General features: G+C 51.4%; 2 protein-coding genes across 3 annotated transcripts in view; one reads left to right on the top strand and one right to left on the bottom strand.

Annotated features, from left to right (window-relative positions):
* Positions 1 to 11,243, bottom strand: part of Sympk (symplekin scaffold protein) — a 28,312-nt gene extending 17,069 nt beyond the window's left edge. The window contains exons 1-8 of the mRNA NM_001415786.1: positions 11,153 to 11,243; positions 8,207 to 8,330; positions 7,996 to 8,061; positions 5,487 to 5,540; positions 5,331 to 5,404; positions 2,712 to 2,838; positions 1,268 to 1,517; positions 236 to 406 (exon numbers count right to left, since the gene is read on the bottom strand). Of these exons, the coding sequence (NP_001402715.1) occupies positions 236 to 406; positions 1,268 to 1,517; positions 2,712 to 2,838; positions 5,331 to 5,404; positions 5,487 to 5,540; positions 7,996 to 8,061; positions 8,207 to 8,311 (847 nt within the window). The 5' untranslated portion in view covers positions 8,312 to 8,330; positions 11,153 to 11,243. The remainder of the gene's footprint in view (positions 1 to 235; positions 407 to 1,267; positions 1,518 to 2,711; positions 2,839 to 5,330; positions 5,405 to 5,486; positions 5,541 to 7,995; positions 8,062 to 8,206; positions 8,331 to 11,152) is intronic.
* Positions 11,244 to 11,399: 156 nt separating this feature from the next.
* On the top strand, positions 11,400 to 21,548 carry Foxa3 (forkhead box A3). Of its 2 annotated transcripts, none has more exons than XM_039101386.2 (2): positions 11,400 to 11,526; positions 19,751 to 21,548. In XM_039101386.2, exons 1-2 carry the CDS (start codon positions 11,437 to 11,439, stop codon positions 20,744 to 20,746), a joined length of 1,086 nt encoding a protein of 361 aa, XP_038957314.1. In that variant the 5' UTR covers positions 11,400 to 11,436; the 3' UTR covers positions 20,747 to 21,548.
* Positions 21,549 to 24,111: the final 2,563 nt, after the last annotated feature.

Genomic DNA, 24,111 nt, shown 5'->3' with positions numbered 1-24,111 from the left:
CACCAGACTCTTTGGAGTTCTTCTCTCCAGGTTCTGATGTGGGAAATTATCACCAGCCTCCTCTCCTGAGGGGTCGGGGAGGCTGGAGGGTTGGGATCCTGTGGGACCCTCCTGAGGAGCGCTGCAGTATCCACACCACAGCTTTACCTAACATGGAGCTCGAGGTGAGCAGAGCTCAACAGCTCCTTAGGAACCAACAACGAGGCCAGGAGAGGGCGTGGAGTACTCAACCTACCATGCAGAGTCTCATAGGCCTGGATCACCTCAGACATGAACATGGGTCTCTGGCGGGCGATGTTGGCAAGGGAGCCGAGCGCTGTGGTCAGGTTGATGGAGGAGATGGCGGGGTGCACCATGAACTTGAGAAGCTGCTCCAGAGCTGCCTTGCCTTCTTCCCATAGGACATCTAGGGAGGTAGAAGAGAGGAGCAGCAGTCACTGGGGCCCTCTGTCAACCTGACCACAGGCAGACTCACGCACACAGCCCACAGGCCCTGGAACAGCACCTGTTCTCAGTCTAGTCCTCCAGAGTCAGCACCTAACACTCTGGTGCAAAGCCACCACCTCACATTATAGGAAAAAAGTAAAACACACTACATTTGTATCTACAGAACACACTGCAACAGCACCATTGGATGCTGCCTGGCAAGTTTCTATTTTTAAAGACATGGTCTTATTATGTAGGCTGCGCTGGCCTCGAACTCATGATCCTCTTGGCTCCACCCAAGTGCTGGGATTTTCAGGTTTGTAATGCCCACTGCATGCATGCATGGCTCAGGAAATCCTGGGGCTCTACGCCAGGCAAGCACTCTACCAATTCATCTACAGCCCAGGCCTGTAATCTCCCCAACTTGGAAGGTTCTGGTAAGAGGATCTAAAGTTCAAGTATTCTTAGCTACAAAAGGCTAACCTCGGGCTGGAGAGATGGCTCAGAGGTTAAGAGCACCTGACTGCTCTTCCAGAGGTCCTGAGTTCATTTCCCAGCAACCACATGGTGGCTCATGACCATCTGTAATGGGATCTGATGCCCTCCTCTGGTGTGTCTGGTGTGTCAGCTACAGTATACTCACATACATGAAATAAATAAATCTTAAAAAGCAACAACAACAACAACAAAACAAACAAACCAAAAAAAACCCAAAAGGCTAACCCAGGATACGTGAAACTGTCTGAAACAAAACAGAAAAAGGGAATGTGGGAAGAAGACAGAAGGTAACTGAGGGAGTGGTGTGACTGCACACAGAACCGTAGGGCATCGTCATACTCACTGTACTGGATGTAGGGGTGATCTCGAGGGATGCGGTCCAGACTGATGTCATGCTCCTGGCGTCGGGGGACCTCTGAGTCAGCCATTCGGGGTGACAGAGTGACAATGAGGCCCTCCACAAACTTAATGGCATGTGTACGGATGCCATCATTGTCAGAATCCAAGAGCAGTATGATTTCTGCAGCCATGGAGGACACCATGTCCCAGCAGGCCTCCTGGAGGTCGCTGATGACCCGAGACTTCACCATCCACTTTGAGAGGCCAGGAGGAGTAGAGACAAAGAGAGACAAGATAACATATCAACTGCATGAGATATCCTGAGACTGCTATTATAGATGGTTGTGAAACACCATGTGAGTGGTGGGAAGTGAACCTGGGTCTTCTTTCCAACAGCTCAGCCATCTCTAAAGACTCATGATCCTTTTTAAAAAATTGCTATTTTTTGAGACAGGGTCTTCTAAGGTAGCCTAAGGTGGCCTTGAACTCTATCTGCCTCAGTCTCCCATGTGCTGGGGTGACATGCATGAGGTAAACAACTCATGCCTGATTGAGGTGACTCTTTATTTCTATGTCCCTCACTGAGTTAGGAGCTCTGTGAAGACTTCGACTAGAGTCCTGGTCCTGGATGTTTCCTGCATTACCAGGCAGAGGGCCTGAGGCCAGAAACTCTCAGGGAACATCTGTTGAATGCATAAATGAGTGGACCCGGGGATGGAGAGGTAGCTCAGTGGTTAAGAGCGCTGACTGCTTTTCCAGAGGTCATGAGTTCAATTCCCAGCAACAACATGGTGGCTCACAACCATCTATAATCAGATCTGGTGCCTTCTTCTGGCCTGCAGACATACATGCAGTCAGAAAGCTATATGATGTATACGTAATAAATATTAAAAAAATAAATAAAGGGCTGGAGAGATGGCTTAGTGGTTAAGAGCACTGACTGCTCTTCCAGAGGTCCTGAGTTCAAATCCCAGCAACCACATGGTGGCTCACAACCATCTGTAATGGGACCTGTTGCCTTCTTCTGGTGTCTGAAGGCAGCTACAGTGTATTCATATACATGAAATAAATACTTTAAAAAATAAATAAATAAATAAATAAATAAATAAATAAATAAATAAAAAAGAGTGGACCCAGACGACAGTAGTAGATGCCTTGACTATGCTAGGACAGCAAGCCTCACTGTGACAAGCTTGCACCAGTCAGGACCTGCACTATAGGTATAACCCAGCTAAGGGAAGAGGCACGGGCACAGAGAGAAATTCAAGGTTTCCCTGGACAACTCAGATGAACCATGGTTCAAGACAAGCACAAAACAGGGCTTGAGTAACTCAGAAGAGCGGTGCCAGCCCAATGTATGCCTAGCCCTGAGCTCAGCAGCTGGCACCAAACCAGACCCGACTGTGATGTGGCTCTGCCTATTCTCAGAAGGCCCAGCCGGTCCTCACCTGCAGGGCCACCTTGTAGAGCTGGGTCATGGTGAGGATGGCCTTCTTTACCACATTCACGTTTTCATCCCGCAATAGCATGTTGAGGTTGGCGATCAGTTTTAGCAGCAGCTCAATGTCCCGCTTGCTGAGGGGTGGGGGAGAAAGAAGAGGTGGTCATATCATGTGGGCCTTGAGGTAGGAGGTGGGGACATGGCCCACAAGTCAAAACCTGAGGTGGAGGCGTCAGAATCTCTGTCAGCAGCGCCTACAGTAGTGGAAGATGCTGCTGAGGCCTCCATCATTGAGCTGCCCTGGGTCCTGAACATGGCTGGTCCTACAGTCTATAGTCCTTCATGAGACCAAGGTGGCTACATGAGTGGCAGCCAACGACTATCTGAGTGTGACCACGACATCATTATCTCCTCTGAGACACTCACTCCCAGCTTGGCTTCTACCTACCTATGTGGCTAGAGAGAACCTTGAGCTCCAGATCCTCCTGCCTCCACATGCAGTGTACTAGGATTTATCATATGCAACACTGTGGTGCTGGGGATGGAACCCATGGCTGTGCATATGCTAGGCCTGTGAGCCTGAGCCACACGTCCCAGATGGCTCCATCTTCACCTAACAGGGTCATTTTGGTGGCCAGTAAGAATGCAAGGCCTCCAGTAAAATCTGGGTCACTTTGGTGGCCAGTAAGAATGCAAGACCTCGGGGTAGAGCGCTTACCTAGGAAGCGCAAGGCCCTGGGTTCGGTCCCCAGCTCCGAAAAAAAGAACCAAAAAAAAAAAAAAAAAAAAAAAAAAAAAAAAAAAAAAAGAATGCAAGGCCTCCAGTGAAATCTGGTTGAGGAACAAACATAAATTCCAATCTGATTCTAAACATCAGGTGCACCATTTAAATAATATGAAACATTACGCTGGGTGGTGGTGGCACACACACATTAATCCCAGCACTTGGGAGGCAGAGACAGATTGATCTCTCAGTTCAAGGCCAGCCTGGTCTACAGAGCACGTTGCAGGACAGCGAGGGCTACACATTGGAAAAAACGAAAAGCAAAAACAACCAAACAAACAAACAAAAATAAACAAAGTCACTAACAAAGAAGATCCAAAGCAGGAGCTGAAGAGATGGCTCAGCTGTTAACAGCACTGGCTGCAGGCCTAGGCCACGTGAGATGCTATCTCAGACAAACAACTGTGAGACGCTAGAACGCAGCAGGGCAGCGGGCAGCTCTGCTCCTCACTGTGTCTTCTGTATACTGGGATGCATCTGCTACACACACTATTTTTTGTGAACTCAGAAAATTTAGCACAATTTATGGCGACAAGCTACAATACCAGCCCTGGGGAGGCTGAGACCCCAGGGGCAGGGGTGTGTGTGTGACTACTCCAAGTTCAAAGTCATAGTGGGAACCTGTCTCCGATGGTTTTCCCAGTAAAACAGCTAGTGTGACAATGTGCACGCGGCAGTGAGACACAGGATAAACCATCCTAGGTCTACCCAGTCTACTCGGGAAACCCACTTGGTCTTCAAAGCCTAGTTTCTCTATTAAGCACATCAAGAAATGCATCAAAGCCTGCTGACGGCTCAACGACAAAGTAAATAAGACTCAAACTCCTGGCAGGCTAGGGGGGCAAGAAAAGGAGCAATTTATCTCCTCCCTCCCCTCACAGAGCTGAGAAGGAGGAGGGAGAGAGTGACCTCCCGAGTCACAGACAGGGTACCTGGCACATCTGAGGCTGCCATGGAGATCAACAGGCAAGGATTAGATGCCTTTACTCGCTCAACACTGCTATTGTCAGTCACCACCATTAGAACCAACCTCACTTGAGGCAGACACCAGGATAAGGAGGCCAGCAAGACATAGAGGCCCTGCTGTGAGGCTGACCTTCTACTGTGGAGATTTATCCAGGGAATTTCAAGTGGGGCACAGCAGCACCAAAGGCAGGAGCCAAGGGCAATGCTCTCCTGCGGTCACAGGTCAAGCAGAAGCAGACCAGCTATGAAGGTGTTTTGTGAGGCAGAGGTAGTGACAGGGCTAGAGGGAGGAAGGGTCAGGCAAATACTCAGCAGATCATCTAGCTATGTGCAAGGGGTAGACCAACAAGTGAGGTTGTGATTCCCCCAGGAAGACGCCTGCTTCAGAACCAGACCATGAGGCCAGGGATTGGGGCAAACTCCTGTTCCAGAAACAAGAAAACAGAGACAGGAGGACCAAAAAATGAAGGACATGATCTGCTACAGAGTGGGTTCCAGCATAGCCTGGGCTACATCTAAAAGCAAAACAAAAACTAGACTGATTGGTGATTTTAAAATAGTAAGGGGGTGGGAGGGGTGGAGTGGGCTAGAGAGATGGCTTAGCAGTTCAAAGTGCACACTGCTCTAGAAGACACTCTGAGTTCAATTCCCAGTACCCATGTCGTGTCAGCCTAGTGAAGAGAGCCTGGATGAGACGGTGGTTGAGACACGTGAACTGCTGCCTGAATTCTGAAAAGACAGCTGCTTTCTACAATCAAATCACCCATGAAGTGTTAGTTGAGAAGCATCCAGGGCTGCGATCCCACTTGGTGTGTGCTGGGGGACTCTGGGGGACACATGCCACCACACCCAAGCCCTCTCAATGATGCCCCATACCATGCCTCCTCGATGAAGCCAATGACAAACTTGCGCACTTCAGTGGACTTGTCTGCTTGGAAAGCGATGATCTCCTGTAATGTCAGAGGAAGACAGGTCAGGCCACACCAGGGAGCATCACCTCCCCTTCATCCTACCCTCAGGCTGGTCACTCACGTCCAGGAAGTTGTCAAGCAGGGTGGGGTCCTTGTTGATGATCAGCTCTTGGACCTATAAGTTTGAGGGAAGGAGGAACAGACATAAACCCAGGCCCCAAAGGCAGGCATGGTGGTTCTTTATAATGCTAGTACAAGGAAGGCTGAGGCAAGACTGTCATGGTATCAAGGCAGGCTAGACTATGGACTTCATGTAAAAAACTAAAAATTAAGGGCTAGCAAGATGGCTCAGTGGGCAAAGCATGACCTCTGCCAGCACAGGGACAGAGCATGGCTCTCTGAGCGTAGCTGCAGCTGCAGCACTTTGGAGGCAAAGGCAGATTCTCAGGGAACCCGGCTAGCTAGACTAAGGATCAGCAGGCTCTGGGTTCTACTGAAAGTCCCACTCCACCTCAGTAAGTGGAGGGTGACAGAGAAACATGTCAGCTTTGGGCCTCTAAAGACTGCACACATGACTGCATCTCATGCCAAGCAGCTAAGCACCTATACCATGTCAACAAGAACACATGTACACTAGACACAGAGAAAACGGTTCATTCAAATGCAGGAGGGGATACTGCTCAACAGTTAAGAGCTCTGGCTGCTCTTCTAGAGGATTAGGTTTGGTTCCCAGTACCCAGCTACAACCACCTATAACTCCAGTTCCTAGGGAACCCAATGCCCTCGTCTGGTCTTTGTCAGGGTTGTATGCATATGGTGCACTTACATGTAGGCAAAACAAAATAAAAAACACCTCAAATAGAGATAAATGCAAATGCAGTCTATGCAGACAGGAATAGGGACAAGTAGCAGTGGAGCCTCTGGCAGTCCTGACCCCAAGTCTCAAAGCTATGCTGTATGAGACTCTTATAGATGAATGTTCTCACAAGCCACCAGGAGGCTTCACTGTGCCCAGACATAGGGCAGGCCCTGGTCAATAGTGAGGACAGACATTCAGTTCTAGACACGGAGGGAGTTGGGCCTAGTGTCATGGGCCTGTGATCCCGGCTATTTGATGAGGCAAGAAGATTACGAGCTCAGCACCTGCCTCAGCTGCAGAGTGAGTGCAAAGCCCTCTGAGTGGACAACAAAGAATGCTTGTCAAAATAAACTCAGCCAGGCGTGGTGTTCCACGTCTTTAATCCCAGCACTTGGGAGCCAGAGGCAGGTGGATCTCTGTCAGTTCTGAGGCCAGCCTGGTCTACAGAGCGAGTTCCGGGACAGGGCTACACAGTGAAACCCTGTCTTGAAAAACTGAGTGAGTGAGTGAGTGAACACCCAGCATACCAAGGCTCAAGGCTCAATCCCTAGCATAAGAAAAGAAGAAAGAGGCAAAACCCTGGGGCTTCTGTCTTCTTGAGGTTCAGCCTCCTTCTACCTGTCCAGCAGTTCACCAAGGATTCACCTGTTTCCACCCCAAGAGCTGAGGTCACAGGCATGTGTGGCCATGCCCAACTTTTATATGGGTGCTGGGGATTTGAACCCAGAACCTTTTGCTTTCACAGTGAGCCATCGATACAGTCGCACACCACTCTCTTTGAAATAATACCTTCTCCCAGACATTGTTCTGGCAACCCAAAGCTGGTCCAAGACCTCAATGATACAACTGTAAATACTGCTAGGCAGCACCCTCACAATCACCCCACCATCAGCACGAACTGTAGAGCTCAGGAAGGACTGGCTCCTCTTGGCCATATGCTGACCAAGTGCAACCAGGGTCCCAACCTAGGCAGTGTGGTCCCGTCTTTATATTTTTTCTTCATGGTGCTGGGAAGATCCCAAGGATTTGGTGCTTGATAAACAGCAAAGTCTCTAAGTGAGCCACGTCATCAGCCCCTCACTGGGAACTCTAGGCAGGAGCTCTGCCACTGAGCTGTGCCTAGATGTGCTATCCAATGATCTCTGAACTCCATCTTGTTCAAGGAGCCCTATCCTTTTCTACTTCTGCACATGCTCTGGTGTTCTGCCTGTGTGTGGCTATGCCTTACATCTTCTCTTCCTCCAGCACTTAGTTCTGATGTCCACTTTCAGACTCTTCCTGACCCCTCCTCTAATTCTCTCTGCACAACAGCCTTGCCCATTCTAAGTCACCATTGTCCGTCCACCCTACTCATTGCAAAGAGGAAAGGCAACAAAGACAGGCACAGGTCTGCTGGTGAACCCCAGAATCCAAAGGCTACTTTGTCCAGTTGTTCAGAGTGGTCTCAGGCTCAGTCTGTAAACTGAGGTCTGCTGTGCTGTGCAGACACTCCAGCCCACCCCCGTCCTGTCCTGGATCGTGAGAAGCACTGACTGAGCTGCACAGCACTGCACTCTGGGGCACAGGTCACGTGTGAGTGCACGTGCAGGCATGAGTACGTCACAGCTGTAGTGAGCACAGCCATGTATGAGTGCATTGGAGGTGTGTGAGTGTATATGTACAGGCATGTATGATTGCAGGCATGTGTGTCTGCAGGTGCTAGCAGTGCTCCCTCAGTGGCTCTGTCCCCAGGCCCTTGTCCTGCCCTCCCTGACCCTTACCCTTGCCTCACCTGTTTGAGCACTGTGATCTTTGAGTCATTGGTGATCAGCGCAGCCTGGTTCAGGAGATCTACCACCTGGAAGGTTGGAAGAACCAGGCGTTATGGCCAGCCTTGCTGGCCCAGGTCAATCCCTGCAGTCCTCCTGTTCTCTGCTGTCTGGACGGCATCGTTCGAAGCAGGAGTCCCACTTCCCCACTCCCAGCCCTGAAGCTACACTCACCCTTTCAGAAGTGGTCATGCCATCAATGCCTGGCCCTTCTTCTTGTGTGAAAAACTGTGATGCCACACTCCGGCGGGTGACACTGTCCCCGCTGCCGCTTGCCATGACTGCTGTCAGGTTCTCCCTGGAAAAGAAGGGAGTGAGTTTCTCTGTCCGGCCCTCCTCCCTCCTCTACAGTGGGTATGGCATGGCGTTTATGTCCACGTATAGGGAATACAGTGCTTCACATCTACTTCTTATTTTTTCCTTTAATATAGGGTTGGGCTGGTCTCAGACTGACTAGGTAGGCAGAGATGGCCATCAACTCCTGTTCCTTCTCTCTGTGCCTCCCAAGAGCTGGAATTACAGGTGTGCACAGCCACACGTGGTTGCAGGCCAGCTAGGGCTGCAGAGTCAGACTCCACACCACACCTCCAAAAAAGGTGTGTTGCTGCATGTCCTCCATCTCAACGATTGCAAGATGCAGATGCAGGTAGGTAGAAACCTCAGTGCAAGGCCAGCCTCACTTACACAGTGAGCTCAAAACTAGACAGTGCTATATCATACGCTCTCAGAAAAGGAAGGAAGGAGCAAAGAAGGAAGGAAACAGAAAGGAGGGGGAAAAGACTCATTACAATATATATCCTTAAGCCATTCCTTCTGTGAAAAGGGAAGAAAGAGAATTTCTATAATTATCACAAAACCAAACTGACAAAATCGTGAAATGACTCACAGACAAGGCCCCACATTTGCCATTACTTTTAGCAGCAAGCAGCATAATCCAACCATGCGTTCCTAAATAGGGAGGTGGGCTACAAAGACTATTACACACTACATGCTGAAGGACTCTGAAAGCTTTGCACAGCATGTGCAAGGCCCTGAGGGGCCTGGGCCTGATACTGGGATAAACAGACAAGCCAACGGATGGCCCAGCTATGGGAAACAACTAATAGGAGACCCAGGAAGGTGCACACACCTGTAATATTAACACTCTTGGGAGTCTGAGGCAGGAAAATTGTGAGGTCTAAACCAGCTGGGCAGCTAAGCAAGACCCTATTTCAAGAGAGGGGAGAAAGGAATGTGGAAGACCTCTACAGTGACTGTGCAGGGATCCTGTGAGCACCAGCAGGGAATGGTGATCTCCACAGCTTCCAGAAGTGGGGGGAAGGGGAGAGGAGAGAGAAGTAGGAGGAAAAGGAAGAGGAGGAAGAGGAGGAGAGGAGGAGGAGGAAGAAGAGGAGGTGGTGCTGGTGGGCGAGGCACTGGTGGGGCTGGGCACATTGCTCACTTGGTAGTCAATTGTTTGAAAAGCACAAAGCCCCATGCTCCATCCCCAGCACCACATCACCACAAACAAAAGATCAGTGTTCGTGTATCATACAGACCTTCTGGCTTGATAGGGAACCCAGGAGCTCTGGCTGCCAGGCAAGTGCTCTATCAATGAGCTACATCCCCAGGCAACTTTTTGCGGATTGGTTTTGAGACACAGTCTCCCTAAGTTGCCCAAGCTGCCAGTAAACTCATCTGAAGTCCAGGCAAGGCCTAGACCTTTGTAATCCTCCTGCCCCAGTCTCTTTCGCTAGCTGAATTACAGGTCTATGCCAACAAGCCTGGCTTAAGTCATCTCCAGATGACAGATGACCTAAAATACTCAGTTCAACATACTATGTAAATGTTGTTACATTGTATTGTTGAGGGACTGATGTAAAATTTTAGAGTCTACAAATGGTCAGTGTAAACCATTTTCCTGAATATTTCAATCTAAGATTGGCTGAATCCACTCATGTCAACATTGAAGACAGAGGGGTTACTGTCAACTTGTATATAAACTATTTCTATTTCACTTTTCTTGATACTGGAACTCAATCTATTTTTCTCCTTCCCTTCTTTCAACAGTTGCAAATCATATTTATTTATTTATTTATTTATTTATTTTGCATACAGTGGTCTGCCTGGATGTTTGTCTGTAGGTCAGAAGAGGGCATCGGATCCCATTACAGATGGTTGTGAGCTACCATGTGGTTGCTGGGATTTGAACTCAGAACCTCTGGAAGAGCAGTCAGTGCTCTTAACCTCTGAGCCATCTCTCCAGCCCCCACAAATCATTTTATTATGTAAGTGTAATTAGTGATTCCTGCCAGACTTCCCATTGAGGAACAGTTGGGATGCTTGCAGTCTGGCTATCAGAAACATTAGCACTGTCTCCCCCCACTCCCCTCTTGGCAGTGCGCTCAGCAGTGAACTGCCACCAGGAAGTACGACTCTGTTACCCTAAAGAGTAGATCTTCGAGTGTTTTTTTCATTCATTCAACGAACATCAACTGAGCAACACCAGCGTGTAACCGGTGCTACCTGTGCTGGAAGGCAGGCACCAAGACACACCTTGTCCTCGCTTTCACAGAGCTTACGGTCAGGGACATCTTCAGAGAGCACACATATAAATCCCTAGTAACAAGTTCGACCACACGTGACGAAAAGGAAAGGCACGGGGACCTATGAGAGCCTTCAGCAGGCGGATTTGGGGAAGGAGAGGAACAGAGGCTTCGCAGGATACGTGACGTGGGGTGCCGAGCCCCCCAACCCCAAGGATGAAAGGGAGTTAGGCCGAAGGATAACAGCATGTTTCGAGGGCGGGGAGATTGGAGAGGAACAGCCTGTGCAAAGGCCCCGAGGTGGGGAGGCACATGGGCAGGCTGGGGAGGTGAAGGGCCAGTTGCAGCTGTGTGATGAGCGGGGGGATGAACCAGGACTCAGACTGGAGGCTGAGCAGGTCTGTGGGGCCCACGTTGGAACTTTGACTCCGGGGAACTGGGAAGCCAAGGAAGAGTCCAGAGCAGTGGGAAGAAGCAGGGGCCCGCGACCCCGCTGCTCCCGGCCTCCACCGAGGCCCTCCCCGCCGCTCGCGCCCCGGCCTTGTCAGCGCCCCTCCTCCCCTCACCCCAGGACCTCACGCCGCCACCCGCTCACCGCGGCTCCGGCCTCCGTCCCCCTCGCGCCCCCTCAGCAGCGCCTCTCCACAGACGCTGCCGCCGCCATCTTCCGCCCGCCGCCGTGACACAGCGCAGGCGCTGCACTAGTAGGGCCGCCGGGAAATGGAGTCCGACACCGCGGTCCGTCCCCGCCCCTAAGGCGTGCCGCGTCGGCAGCCGCCCGCCCTCCCCGGGCGTCCACCGGGGCGGCCGCCATTTCCGGCCTTCGAGCGCCATGCCTTCTGGGAAATGTAGTCCAAGCTGCGCAGGCGCCGGACGGAAATGGGAACGGAGGCTTCTGGGAAATGGAGTTCCCAGCGGTCCGGAGTCCATCTCCCTAGACGGCTGGCTGACGTTAGAGCAGAGAGTGCTGTGAGTGGAGCTTCTGGGTCTTGGAGGAGATCTGGTGCCTTAATGGGTCTAAGCAGAAGCCCTGAGCCTTTCCACCGCCGACCCTGACCCTGTATGGAACCTACAACATTTGCAGTCGTCAAAAGCCTCAGTCTTCCCGTCTGTCCAATGGGAATGTGGTTTCAAGAATCCCTGCGGGCTACTTACGGTGTCGGTGTCTGTCGTATAGGACTTGTGGAATCCTGAGCTCTGTCAGCCTCCTTTCTTTCGTGGAGGACATGCGGGGCTCTGGAGTTTCCCTCTGTTAGATGGTGACGATGAAACACTTGGAGGCTAAAAGATTCCCCAGCTCCTGCGTTGTAGCTCTAGGGCTTTGGGGATCAGTAGGATGTGGCTCTCCATCCTACCCCTTGTAGTTCCCCACTCTTCACCCCATCGCTTAACTTCCAGGTGCCAGGACCGAGGATCCCGGTGCCTGAGGTCTCTCTTCTTGCGATCCCGCAGGGGGCGCCCCAATCCGAGCGCGCCGCCCTCGGGGAGGCGGGAGGGGGGAGCCTGGGGCGGGCCAGGGAGGGGGTGTCCCGGCTATAAAAAGTGGCTGCCTCCCAAGGCGCCTGGGCCAGCGGGACTCCCGGGCTGTATGCCTCAGGTCTGAACTCGGGGCGAGTGCCCGTAGAGAGACCGAAGCGCTCGGTTCCCCCGGGGGGACCGCAGCCTGGGCGTGTGGGGGCACAGGCCCGGGGGATGCTGGGCTCAGTGAAGATGGAGGCCCATGACCTGGCCGAGTGGAGCTACTACCCGGAGGCGGGCGAGGTGTGTCCTCGGGGATGGCGGAGCGGGAAATGGGGGGCAGGTGTGGGGCTGCGTGTTTAAATGGGAGCAGGGGCTGTGGTGTGGGCCCAGGTGGGAGCCACAGACCTGAGAACAGAGTCTAGGTGTGGGAGTCGGGGATAGGCGGGCAAGGCTTGGGAGAAGGATTTAGATAGCAGATCCATGCGATGGCTTGCCTCCAACGAAAGAAAAGGGTAGCAATGAAACCTTGAGGCTACGCTTGAAAGGTGTTAAGACCCTGTGTTCCAGTGAACAAATTGGAGGTGGGAATCGGAGCTCTAGGATAGAGCGATAGAAGCTGGGGGACCTCGAGAAGTGAGCTTCATAGTAGAGAGGAGAAATCCCGGGACTAAGAGGGGTTGGGAGTCCGCGGTAAGGAGCAGTCTGTGGCGGAATTCAGGATTTGAAGACGGAGGTGGGGGCACTTTGTGCGGTTAGGGTCAGAATTGAGATTCAGGGATAAAGATGAGCTGGAGAGCTAAAGTAGGGGCAGAAATCGGGTGGCCAGGGGGTCCTTTTGAGGAATCTAATGTAACAGGTGGCTTGGGTAGACCTCAGATGACGTCAGCCTTGGAAAATCAGACGACACGGGGATCCACATCTGTGTGGTAGGAGTCAGTCATCCTTACCCCGACCCTCAGCAGGGACTCCCTTCAGATTGTACACCATCTAGTAGTCATTGGTAGATTTACATTAATTCCTTCACCCCAACAAATGAAAGTTCCTCTTCACGTCTAACTCCCGTTTGTCCGATCGCAAGGACTCCTGCTTTGTTCACGCACCCTGTAATCCCTATTGTGATGGTGGGAAGAAGGACATGAGGTTCTGGACCTATAGTTCCTAACAGCTTAAAGTGGAGGTGAGATGTTGGAATGGTTGGGCTCTTCAATGAGTCAAGCTTTAGCTGTTGAGGGAGGTGGCTAGGGTCTGTATTTCCAAGTCGTGGAATTGGACTCCTGGATCCCTAAGGGTAGCCGGCTGTGGATTTGGCGATGCGCCCGGGAGGGGCCAGTCCTGGGTCTGGGTAGGTGTGAGGTGGGGCAGAGCTGACCGGGAAGGAATTGGGAGTGTGGAGAGGTGGAAAGGGAGTGGGCTGGAGGTGTTGGTGACTTAGTAGGAAAGGCAGAGGCCAGGGTGGTATGTGGAGGTTCTCAGGTAATTGGGAGTTTGAGAATTGGATTTAAGAGAGTTGGTCCTTCCCGAGACACATCTGAAGTTTGTTGAGGGATCTAGGGAGGAAAGGCTAAAATTTGGGAGTATATGTGAATGCTCCCCGACCCCCAGTTGAGGAGACAGAAATTGACAGACCAGTTCTGGTTCTGCAGGCCTGTGTATCTAGCATTTGAGAAGCTGAGGCAGGAGGATGACAAGTTTTAAGGTCAGCTACATAGCAAGCTTGACCCACAGAATGAGACCTTGGGAAAGGGGGAGCTAGGCGAGGGCCAGCTTAAATGTAATTTTTGGAAGGATTAACAAAAGGAAAGAATGGAATTGTTTGTAGCCAAAGTCTGGTGTCCCCCACTTCCTTTTAGTCTGAAGGTGCCCCCGGGTTCCTTCTGCCGGGCACCTGCACTGCACCAACAGCAACAGCTCCCAGCAGGAAGAGAGCCCACCTCTCTCCTTGCTCCTGAGAACAATGGGTGGGCTGCATTCCTCTGGGACTAAGAATGAGCAAGACCGTGCCACAAAAAAGCAAAGCAAAACAAAACCCTCAACATTTTCTTGTCCATTAATTGCTTCTGCTGGTGGGAGCAAGGTTGATACCTTGTGTCTTCCTCTGGCTCAACGGCTCTTGGAAATTGAGCATCCTGGAGTAACCCCATGGGACCTTAAGCTCTTACACATCATCTGCCCCACCCATTGCAGAGAAGGGCAGTAGGGTACCTTGCAGTATGTTGGGGTTCACAGGTTGGTTCTGGAACCGGAACGACATTAGGCTTCTTCCACTAACACACACTTCTCCAGAAATAATAAGGAAACAAAAAGGGAGAAATTCCAGCCTCCTAGGTGGGGAGGCAGGTCCCTTGAGGGCTTCCCCCCCACTCTCAGCCACACCCTGAGGGAGGGGAGATCCGGTTCAGACCCGGACTTCAGAGGTTCATCCCAGCCATGGGGCGTGGGAAAGCCTAGGGTGGATGAGAGCAGCTGGAGTGCTTGAGGTCAGACCTCAAGAAGGACTTCCGGGTGGGTGGGGAGTCAGAAAAGGAAAAGCCTGGTGTCCTAAGGTTGGAGAAGTGGAGTGAGGTGCCAAGGGATCAAGAGACTCTGTGGAACCCCCTGAGGCCAACACTTTACCCTTAGAACAGCAGGGGCAGAAACAGCCAACCAGGGTGGGAAGATCAGCGCATGGGGGAGCGCAGGAACCAGGCTCCTGGAGAGATGGCTATATGAAGAATTACTGAGCTGTGCTGCAGACAAGGGGAGTGGGGGAAGGGAGGAAGAGAATGCCAAGGAGGGGAAACTGAGGCAAAGGGAGGCGGTGGCAAGCAAGCGCTAGGTGGGAGAGGAAAGAGGTGGCTAGGGAGGGAGGTAGACACCGTGAGGGGAGGGTTAGAGTTAGGGTCCCAGATACAGGATACAGACAGAGGGAGAGTCGGGGAGGTGGTAAACACTGTTAATCCCAGCACTAGGGAGGGGGAGGCAGATTGCTACACAGTTGAAGGCGGCCAGGGCAGTATAGCAAGATCCTGTGTCAGAAGGGGGGGGGGGGAGGGAAGAAGACTGTGAGAGAACAAACAGAAAACTGCTTACAGAGCCCTGTGTAGCGACAACACCTGTAAAGTCCGCATTTGAGAGGTGGGGGCAGGAGGGGCAGGCCATTCTTGGCGGCTAGAAGGAGCTTCCTGTGGTTGCTAGAGAGGAGGGAGAGAGAGGGTCGGCTTCGGAGTTAAGAGTACCAGGCTGAGTTCCGACGATGAGATGATTCCCAACATCCACGTTGGGCAGCTCACACCTGCTTGTAACTCCCAATCCAGAGGGTCTGAAACCGTCTTCTGGGCTTCCCCAGCACCCACACTCACTTGTAGATATTCATATAAGGAAAAAAAAATTTTAAAGCAATTGGTGGGGTTGGGGATTTAGCTCAGTGGTAGAGCGCTTGCCTAGCAAGCACAAGGCCCTGGGTTCAGTCCTCAGCTCCAGGAAAAAAAACAAAAACAAAACAAAAACAAAAATAGCAGTCGGTGGGTTGGGGATTTAGCTCAGTGGTAGAGTGCTTGCCTAGGAAGCACAAGGCCCTGGGTTCGGTCCCCAGCTCCAGAAAAAAAGAACCCCCCCCCAAAAAAAAAATAGCGGTCGGGGCCTAGGCTGGAGCGCAGTTGGTGAAATGCTTGCTTGGTATGCAGGCAGCCCAGGCTTCAGTCCCCAGCATGGTAGAAACCTACCGTGCTGGCCCGTGCTTGTAATCTCTGCCCTTGGGTGGTAGCCACAGAAATCAGGAGTTGGAAGTTAGCCTAGGTTAGCTCAAGGCTAGCCTGGGCTTCTTGCCACTCTTGTCCAAGAGAAGGAGAAATAAGCTACCCGGAGAGACTGATGAAGGTGGTTGTCACCTGTCTGTGACTCCCTAAGCTGTTCTAGCAGGTTCCTTTGTTTGTTGGGCCTCTAGTCCAGCTAATGCTCGAAGTGTCAGAAAACCAGAAATTAGGTGGTTCCCAGTCAGTCACCACCAAGTCTAAGATCCCTGCCAATGCAACGAGACCCCACCTGGGAGTTGGCAGGGAGGACGGAGGACAGTGGGCAGACAGGGCAGGTATACCTACAAGAAAAGAACCATCTGATAGGTGTAATGTTTTCCATTACCCTCTGGATCACTGACTCACCACTAGATGGTTAGCTCTACAAGTGTGGACCCTTGTGACTGCCTTGACCACAGGACACTGGTAGGGCCCAGGTTCTAGACTCTCAAAATTCTTCCTCTTCCCCTGACAACTTCTCTGTGCCATAGCTGGCTCAGCTGGGAATCATAAATGGGAATCATAGCACCTCTCAAGCAAGGGGAAATAGCTTGTAGCGTCCCGCCCCTGCCTAGAATCCCCCACTGAGGGGCTGGGGGCGTGGCTCAGTGGTAGAGCCCCTGCCTGGAATCCCCCAGTGAGGGGTTGGGGACATGGCCTAGTGGTAGAGTCCCTGCCTAGTATGTGTAATTCTGGGATTCAAGCCTCAGCATCAACCAGGAAACAGTGTCACAGTAATAGCACACACAGGTTGGTAAGGATTACAGATAGTACCCGTGAAATGCTTGTGTAAGTTCCTGGCACAGTGTGGCTGGTGAACAAGTGCCTGTTATCAGTATGGTGGTCCATACCTGTAATCCACGCACTAGGGAGCCTGAGGTTGCTGTAGAAGGACTAGAGGCCAACACGGACTGCACTGCAAGACCCTGCCTTAAAAAAGGCAGTTTAAAAAAAAAAAAAACAACCCTCTAGAGCAGCTGAAAATTATACAGATGCTGACTTATATACCACAAAAACTATTTCAGTGTATAACCCAGAGTGTTCCTCAGTGCCCACGGGCCCTCCTGCCCTGGGCTCTAGAGCAGCAGGATCACAGGTGTGAGCCCCCACGGCGTGCCTGAGGGTGGTTCTGGAAGGCACAGCAGCGTGCCATGTCGAACTGAGCTAAGAGGCACCTGTTCCCCTGTGTGAATATTTCTGAAAATGGGGCACACCCATAAATGTTTGCCTTGTATGCATGCATATGCGTGTATGTTTCTCTGGGTGTGCATGCACACATTCGTGCATGGGTTTGTGTGCATGTGTGTGTGCTTGAGTATTTGGGGGAGGGGGGGTATCCCACGCAAATGCAATTGGAGATCCCAAATGCAATTGGAGATCTGAAGACAACTTGCAGAAGAAGAGATCTGGTGCCCTCGTCTGGCTCCATGGCCACCAGGCACTCACATGGCGTATACACACACATGCAGACAAAACAATAATATGCATAAAATCTAAAAAGAAGAGCAAGGGAAAAAAAAACCATGGATTTTGTTATGCAAGTCAATTTTTTTTTAGCTGACTTGGCTAATTTGGATTGGTTTCTCAATTATTTTCAAATCAAATAATTGATTTCTCAATTTTATTGTTCTCAGAACCTCATTTTTTTTTTATTTTATTGAGACAGGGTTTTTCTGTGTAGCTCTGGCTATCCTGGAACTAACTCTGTAGACCAGGCTGGCCTCAAACTCAGAGATCCTCTTGCCTCTGTCTCCTGCGTGCCAGAATGAAAGGCGTGTGCGCCACCACTGTCCGGCTTTCTCTTTCCTTTTTAGGTATGCAGCCATGGCTGATCTGGAAGTTGTCATGTAGACCAGGTTGGCCTTGAATGCCTGTGTCAGCCTCCTGAATGTCAGGGTTCTCTTCTCGCCAGGCACCACTATGCCAAGCAACGAGACATTTAAAACCCATTTTTATGACATTTTAAAAATTATTTGTAATTATGCATATGAGTGTGATTATGAACACATCAGGGCAGGTGCTCAAAAGGCTAGAGGTGTCAGGTCTCTTGGGGCTAGAATTATAGGCAGCTGTGAGGTACCTGGTGGGTGCTGGGAACTGACCTCTGTCTTTGGGAAGAGCAGTGGTTGCTCTTTAACTACTGAGCCATCTCTCCAGCCCTCAAACTCTTTCCGCTATTAAAAATGTTTTGAAGCTGAGCCGTGCTAGTGCCCGCCTTTAATCCCAGCACTCGGGAGGCAGAGGCAGGCAGATCTCCTTGAGCTCAAGGCCAGCCTGGTCTACAGGGCAAGTTCAAGGACAGTGTTTTCCTGTCTGAAAAAACAACATACACACCCCCAAAAAGAAAAAAAAATTACAGACCCCAGAGGATTTCATGTTTGTTTGTTTGTTGAGACAGAGTCTTGCTAGGTAGCCCCCTGCCTCTCCCTGCCCACTGTTAGGACTGCAGTCTCGTGCCCGTTCACTGTCCCAGTTCCTTTTGGTCTGGTATCTGTCCATTGATAATTGTTGTGTTCAAAAGTAAAACTTTAAAATGTTTTAAAAAATGCATTAATGTAGTTTAAAACCTTATTTATTTACATTTATTTATTATTTATTGTATATGTATATGATCACACAAGCGCCAAGTGCATATGTAGCCAGCAGCAGACGACTGTCAAAAGCCAGTTCTCTCCTCCCATCAGGTCCTGAGGACTGAACTTGTGTTCTTGGGCTTTACCCACCAAGCCATTTGCTGGCCCCTAATTTAAAGTAGTACTCATTTGCTAGTGTAGCTAAGGGGCTTCAGAAGCTGTTTAAAGGGGATCGTGAGTTCGAGAGGGCCTAAGCTGCACACTGAGGCTTCGTCTCAAACACAAACAAATCTAGCTTAATGGGAAAAGGGACACTGCCTTCCACTTTCGCCACACCACAGGCAGAACGTAAGTAGGTGGTAGACCTTTGGTCTATTGCAATAGCAGATGTTGCAGATCAATGAAAAACCTGTAGTACTCTCATAAGAAAGAGGGTACAAAAGGTTGATGAAAATCTGTCTCTTTAGGAGAGTGAATGGGGGCTTCCTGTATGCTAGGTAGGCAATTTACCACTTAGCCACGCCCCCAGCCCCTCCCTGGGGATTCTAGGCAGGGGCTCTACCACTGAGCCACCTCCCTAGTCCTTCTTTTAGTTATTTTGTGACACTATCCAAATAAGTTATTCAAGTTGTCCTGGAAGTCTCTCTGAAGCTTAGGCTGGTCTTGAACTTGTATCATTAGCCACCCACATAGCTGTACCACCACACCTGGTAGAACTGATACTTCAGTGTGATTTTGAAAATGCCCTTGCTTGGCACTGGTAGCACAGCCTTTAATCCCAGCACAGCCTTTAATCCTTGTGAGGCAGAAGCAGACGATCTAGGTGAGACCCTGTCTGCCTCGAAAATACAGAAAGTCAAAAACAAAACAAACAAAAACAAAAAGGAAAAAAAGAAAAGGGAAATTAATCTAGTGGATACCCTAAAAAGAATCTAAGATTAATGAGTGCATTTTTAAGACTTTTTTTAAGTTTTACTCTTGAATACAATAATTATCAATAGACAGGGTATCTTAGACTATCTACAGTTGGAAAACTGTGTTCCAATATGACCCTGAAGGTATAGAAAGAGACAGAGCCCTAGAGTGCAAGCAGGGGACAGGACATGGGCAAGTAGCTACCTCGGAAGCGACTTAATGATGGACGGGACTCATGGAAAAGGTTAGGCAAGCAGGTGGGCTGGATATTCCAGCCCACACCTGTATACCCAGCTGTTGGAAGATGGAGACAGATCAGGAATTCAAAGTCACCCCTGGATTACATAGTGAGTTTGAGGCTAGCTTGGACTAGATGAGACTATCTGTAAAGTCATCCGTAGACCTGTACTCGAGAGCTCCTTTGCTGAGCGGTAGAGTGCGAGCCCACTGATGTATCTGTCTCTCTCCCTCCAGGTGTATTCTCCAGTGAATCCTGTGCCCACCATGGCCCCTCTCAACTCCTACATGTCCTTGAACCCTCTTAGCTCTCCCTACCCTCCCGGAGGGCTTCAGGCCTCCCCTCTGCCTACAGGACCCCTGGCACCCCCAGCCCCCACCGCTCCCCTGGGGCCCACCTTCCCAGGCCTGGGCGCAGGCAGCGGCACCGGAGGCAGTGCTTCCGGGTATGGCGCCCCAGGGCCCGGGCTTGTACACGGAAAGGAAATGGCCAAGGGGTACCGGCGGCCACTGGCTCATGCCAAACCACCTTATTCCTACATCTCTCTCATCACCATGGCTATCCAGCAGGCACCAGGCAAGATGCTGACCCTGAGTGAAATCTACCAATGGATCATGGACCTCTTCCCGTACTACCGGGAGAACCAGCAACGTTGGCAGAACTCCATCCGGCACTCGCTGTCCTTCAATGACTGCTTCGTCAAGGTGGCACGCTCCCCAGACAAACCGGGCAAAGGCTCCTACTGGGCCTTGCATCCCAGCTCTGGGAACATGTTTGAGAACGGCTGCTATCTCCGCCGTCAGAAGCGCTTCAAGCTGGAGGAGAAGGCAAAGAAAGGAAACAGTGCCACATCCGCCACCAGGAATGGAACAGTGGGGTCAGCCACCTCTGCCACCACTACAGCTGCCACTGCAGTCACTTCCCCGGCTCAGCCCCAGCCTACGCCGCCGTCTGAGCCCGAGGCCCAGAGTGGGGAAGATGTGGGGGGTCTGGACTGCGCCTCGCCTCCTTCATCCGCACCCTATTTCACTGGCCTGGAGCTCCCAGGGGAACTGAAGTTGGATGCGCCCTACAACTTCAACCACCCTTTCTCTATCAACAACCTGATGTCAGAACAGACATCAACACCTTCCAAACTAGATGTGGGGTTTGGGGGCTACGGTGCTGAGAGTGGGGAACCTGGGGTCTACTACCAGAGCCTCTATTCCCGCTCTCTGCTCAATGCATCCTAGCGGCGCAACTGGGAGAAATGCGGTGATGGGGGTTTGCTGTGACAGATGACCGGTTCTTCGGCCCTGATCTTTCTGGTTACACTCTGCTTGTCCAGTTAATTAACATCGTATTTGGTCTATTACTGTGATATGACCCATTGGCTACTGTGGTAACTGCATGGACTCTTCGGTGGGCCTAGGGTTGGGGTATTGTGAAGGCAGATGCATTTGGGAGTGTTACGAAGGTGGCCATGTCGGACATACCGTGAAGGCAGTTAGACTGGTGTACTATAAAAGCTGCATGTTAAGTGAGTGATCCACTGGGTGCCTGATGGCCGCGATGTCGGAGGACATATTGTTTGGCCCTTCGGATGCTGCGATGGACATCTTGATTGACCTTTTGAATGTGTGACAGTCACACCGTGTCAGCCACATCTTCTTTGGCCCATTGTATCCAGGGATCACCTTTTTTTTTTTTTTTTCTTTTTTGGCAGACTTCTTGGTACAGCAGATACCAAGTTGACCACCATGTCTTTTTTTTGACATTCTGGATGCATGGAAGGTCACCTTATTGACAAGGTGACATCTCGACATGCTGTTATGCACCAAGTTGGTGACCACAGGCCTGCTGTCACCATCTCCTTGGTGGGGGTTGGATGAGGGGTAGAGGTGAGCAGACCCTGTGACTTCTCTGAAGGCCATCCCCACCCCTGCCCATGAGAAGGGCTAGTGTGGGTGTAGGGGGTTCCTACTGACGTCAAGTTCTTGTATGGGGCTTGGGGTACTGCCTGTGTTTGACCATTAAAACGGCACCGTCTCCGTCTCCTGGTGTCTTTTTCTTGGCGGACCCTGTGAGGCTCAAACACCTAAATGTGTGTTCCCCTGTGCCCTTCTTCATATCCCAGGGAGCTGGTGGCCTCTGTGGGGGAAGGGCTGGGGGGGGGGGGGAAGCAGCAATGTGACCTTTGGCTCTTTGTTGTCCCTGACCCCAAGGACAGTTTGTTCATAGATAGCAGCCCCCGCAGTAGTGGGGCCAGAGCAGCCAGGGAGGAGGTGGCTTTGCAGTGACCAAGGCCATCGCCCCTCCCCCACCTTGCAGACACACACACACCCCACACACACATACCTGGAGCTCTAAGGGTACAGAAACTATAGGCTATTCAATTTGGGGGAAGGGAAAACAATGCTAGACTTGAAGGGGTGTGTGTGTGTGTGTGTGTGTGTGTGAGAGAGAGAGAGAGAGAGAGAGAGAGAGAGAGAGAGAGAGAGAAGAGAGAGAATTTTTATTTTATTTACTTATTTGTTTTTGAAAGAGGGTCTCATATTCTGAGATGCTGGAACTCACAGCAATTCCCCTACCTCTGCCTTCATGCGAGGATTACAGGGGTGTACACCTGGTCTACACCGATTTATTCTGGCGTATTCAGTGCTGGGGCCAGAACCCAGAGACCAGAGCATGCTAGGCAATCACTTACCTATGGAGCTAGGTCCACTCTTGTCAGTCTTTCTAGTCACCCACACTCTGGCCCCTCCTTGGCTCTCTTCTTTGGCCTCCCTCTCCGGGTTCAGAGTTTCCGCCTCTACCTGCCGCCTGGCAGGCGGGTCCCTCTATTTCTGTCGCAGTCCCGCCTTGCCCGGGCCGCGTGTCACCCCCGCCCCCTGCCTTGCTGGCTCCCAGTTGTCAGCCGTCCCACCAGGCTGGCTGTCCTGGGGAATTCCTCCCGGTTCCTGGAAAAAACAACTGGGGCCGAGAGAAAGGCCCTCAGTCTCCCCGGGTCCCGGCCCTCCCCCGGGCCTGGGGGTCGCCGGCCCGAAGCAGGAAGCCCTGCGGTTTCTGGCTTCTCCCCGGCGGCCTCCGGATCTGGCCCCCGCCCCCCTCCCCGCCCCCCCGGGCCAACAGCCCAAATATTATTCCGCAGGAGGAGTCGGTGGCGGCGGGAGGAGGCCCGGGTTGAAAGAGGCTTTCAGGGCAGCCAGGCCTGGGGCTTCCTGTCCCCAGGCTCGGGCCTCAGGCTGCCCCACTGGGGACCTCAGGTGGCCTGAGAGGCGGGGTGTTGTTGTAGGGTCCTTAGGGGAGGGTGGGGCCATCTGTAGGGGTTTCTGGTGGCCACCAGCTCGCCTGGCCTCGCCTGGCGTGGGCAGGTGTGACCCCCCCACCCCAGGGACAGCCGGCTAATGTCCAGCGTGGAAAAGTACCACCATCAGACGTGGGACGTGTGGACAGACAGGAGGACCCTATGAGGGATGATGGGTCGTTGGATTAGGGGGAGGCATAGGAATATAGAGAGGGCTGGGCTGTGGGGTTCACGTGACATAGTCTAAGGAAAAGACTTGTGGGTGGGAAACTGAGGCTAGGGGCCTGGGTCCCAGCTTGAGCACGGTGGAGGGGGGGCGGGGGGAGCTATATACTTGGGAGACTTTGAGGTAAGGTAATGACCATAGAAATGGCCCCAGATGTTGGGCCCACACCCGTGGTCTCAGCACTTGGGAAGCATAGGCAGGAATGTTTGCCGGCCAACCTAGGCTACATAGCTACATAGAGTGTCTGCCTCTTAAACAAGAAAACTTGACAAGTAATGAGTAATTTGAATACTCCCTTTCTAGGGCCCTTTACTTTATTACTGGCAAAAACTGAGGTAAGGTGCTGGCTTGACTTGCTCAAGGTCACACAACGTGTGTATGTGTGTGTGTGTGGGGGGGGCTCCCAGGAAGGTCATCTGGCTCTGACTCAGTCCCCTGGACCTCCACCGTTCTAGAGAATAGTCACTTCCTGTCACAATTTGGTATGGTAGGAGCCTCACCCACAAAAGTTCACAGGTGTGTATGTGAATGGGTGTCTGTGTGTATGTATATGTGTATGTATGTGGTTGTATGAGTGTATGTATGAGTATGCATATGTATATGTGTATGTATGAATGTGTATGTATGTGTGTATGTGAGTGTGTATGTATGTGATTGTATGTAATGAGTGTGTGTATGTGTGTATGTATGATTGTATGTGATTATATATGTGTGTATATGAGGGTGTGTGTGTGTTCAGGTCATGTTTGTCACACAGCTCTTTACATTTCTTAGTGTCATTTTGATACTGCTTCTCTGCTGTTCCGCGTGCGACGGGTGTCTTTTAGCATTTCAGTGTGTGCTTCTGTATCTTGGTCTGTCACTTGTCATCGTGTCTGTCACTGGGCCCATGCATAACGGCACCTTTACGTGTCACTCTTCTGTGTGTAACATTGTGTCTCTGTCCCTCAGACTTGCACATCTGCCTATATTGGTCACTGTGTGTCACTGTGTCTGTCCACGAATGTGTCACCATCTACCCTGGTGCCGCTGTGTGTTACTCACCACTCAGGCCACAGGTGGGCGTGTCGGGCCCACTGGTGCCA

This window comes from Rattus norvegicus, chromosome 1, assembly GCF_036323735.1.
Source record: "Rattus norvegicus strain BN/NHsdMcwi chromosome 1, GRCr8, whole genome shotgun sequence".
NCBI classification, from domain to species: domain Eukaryota; kingdom Metazoa; phylum Chordata; class Mammalia; order Rodentia; family Muridae; genus Rattus; species Rattus norvegicus.
Note: the sequence above shows the minus strand (reverse complement) of the source record. Positions and strands in the feature narration are given on the sequence as shown.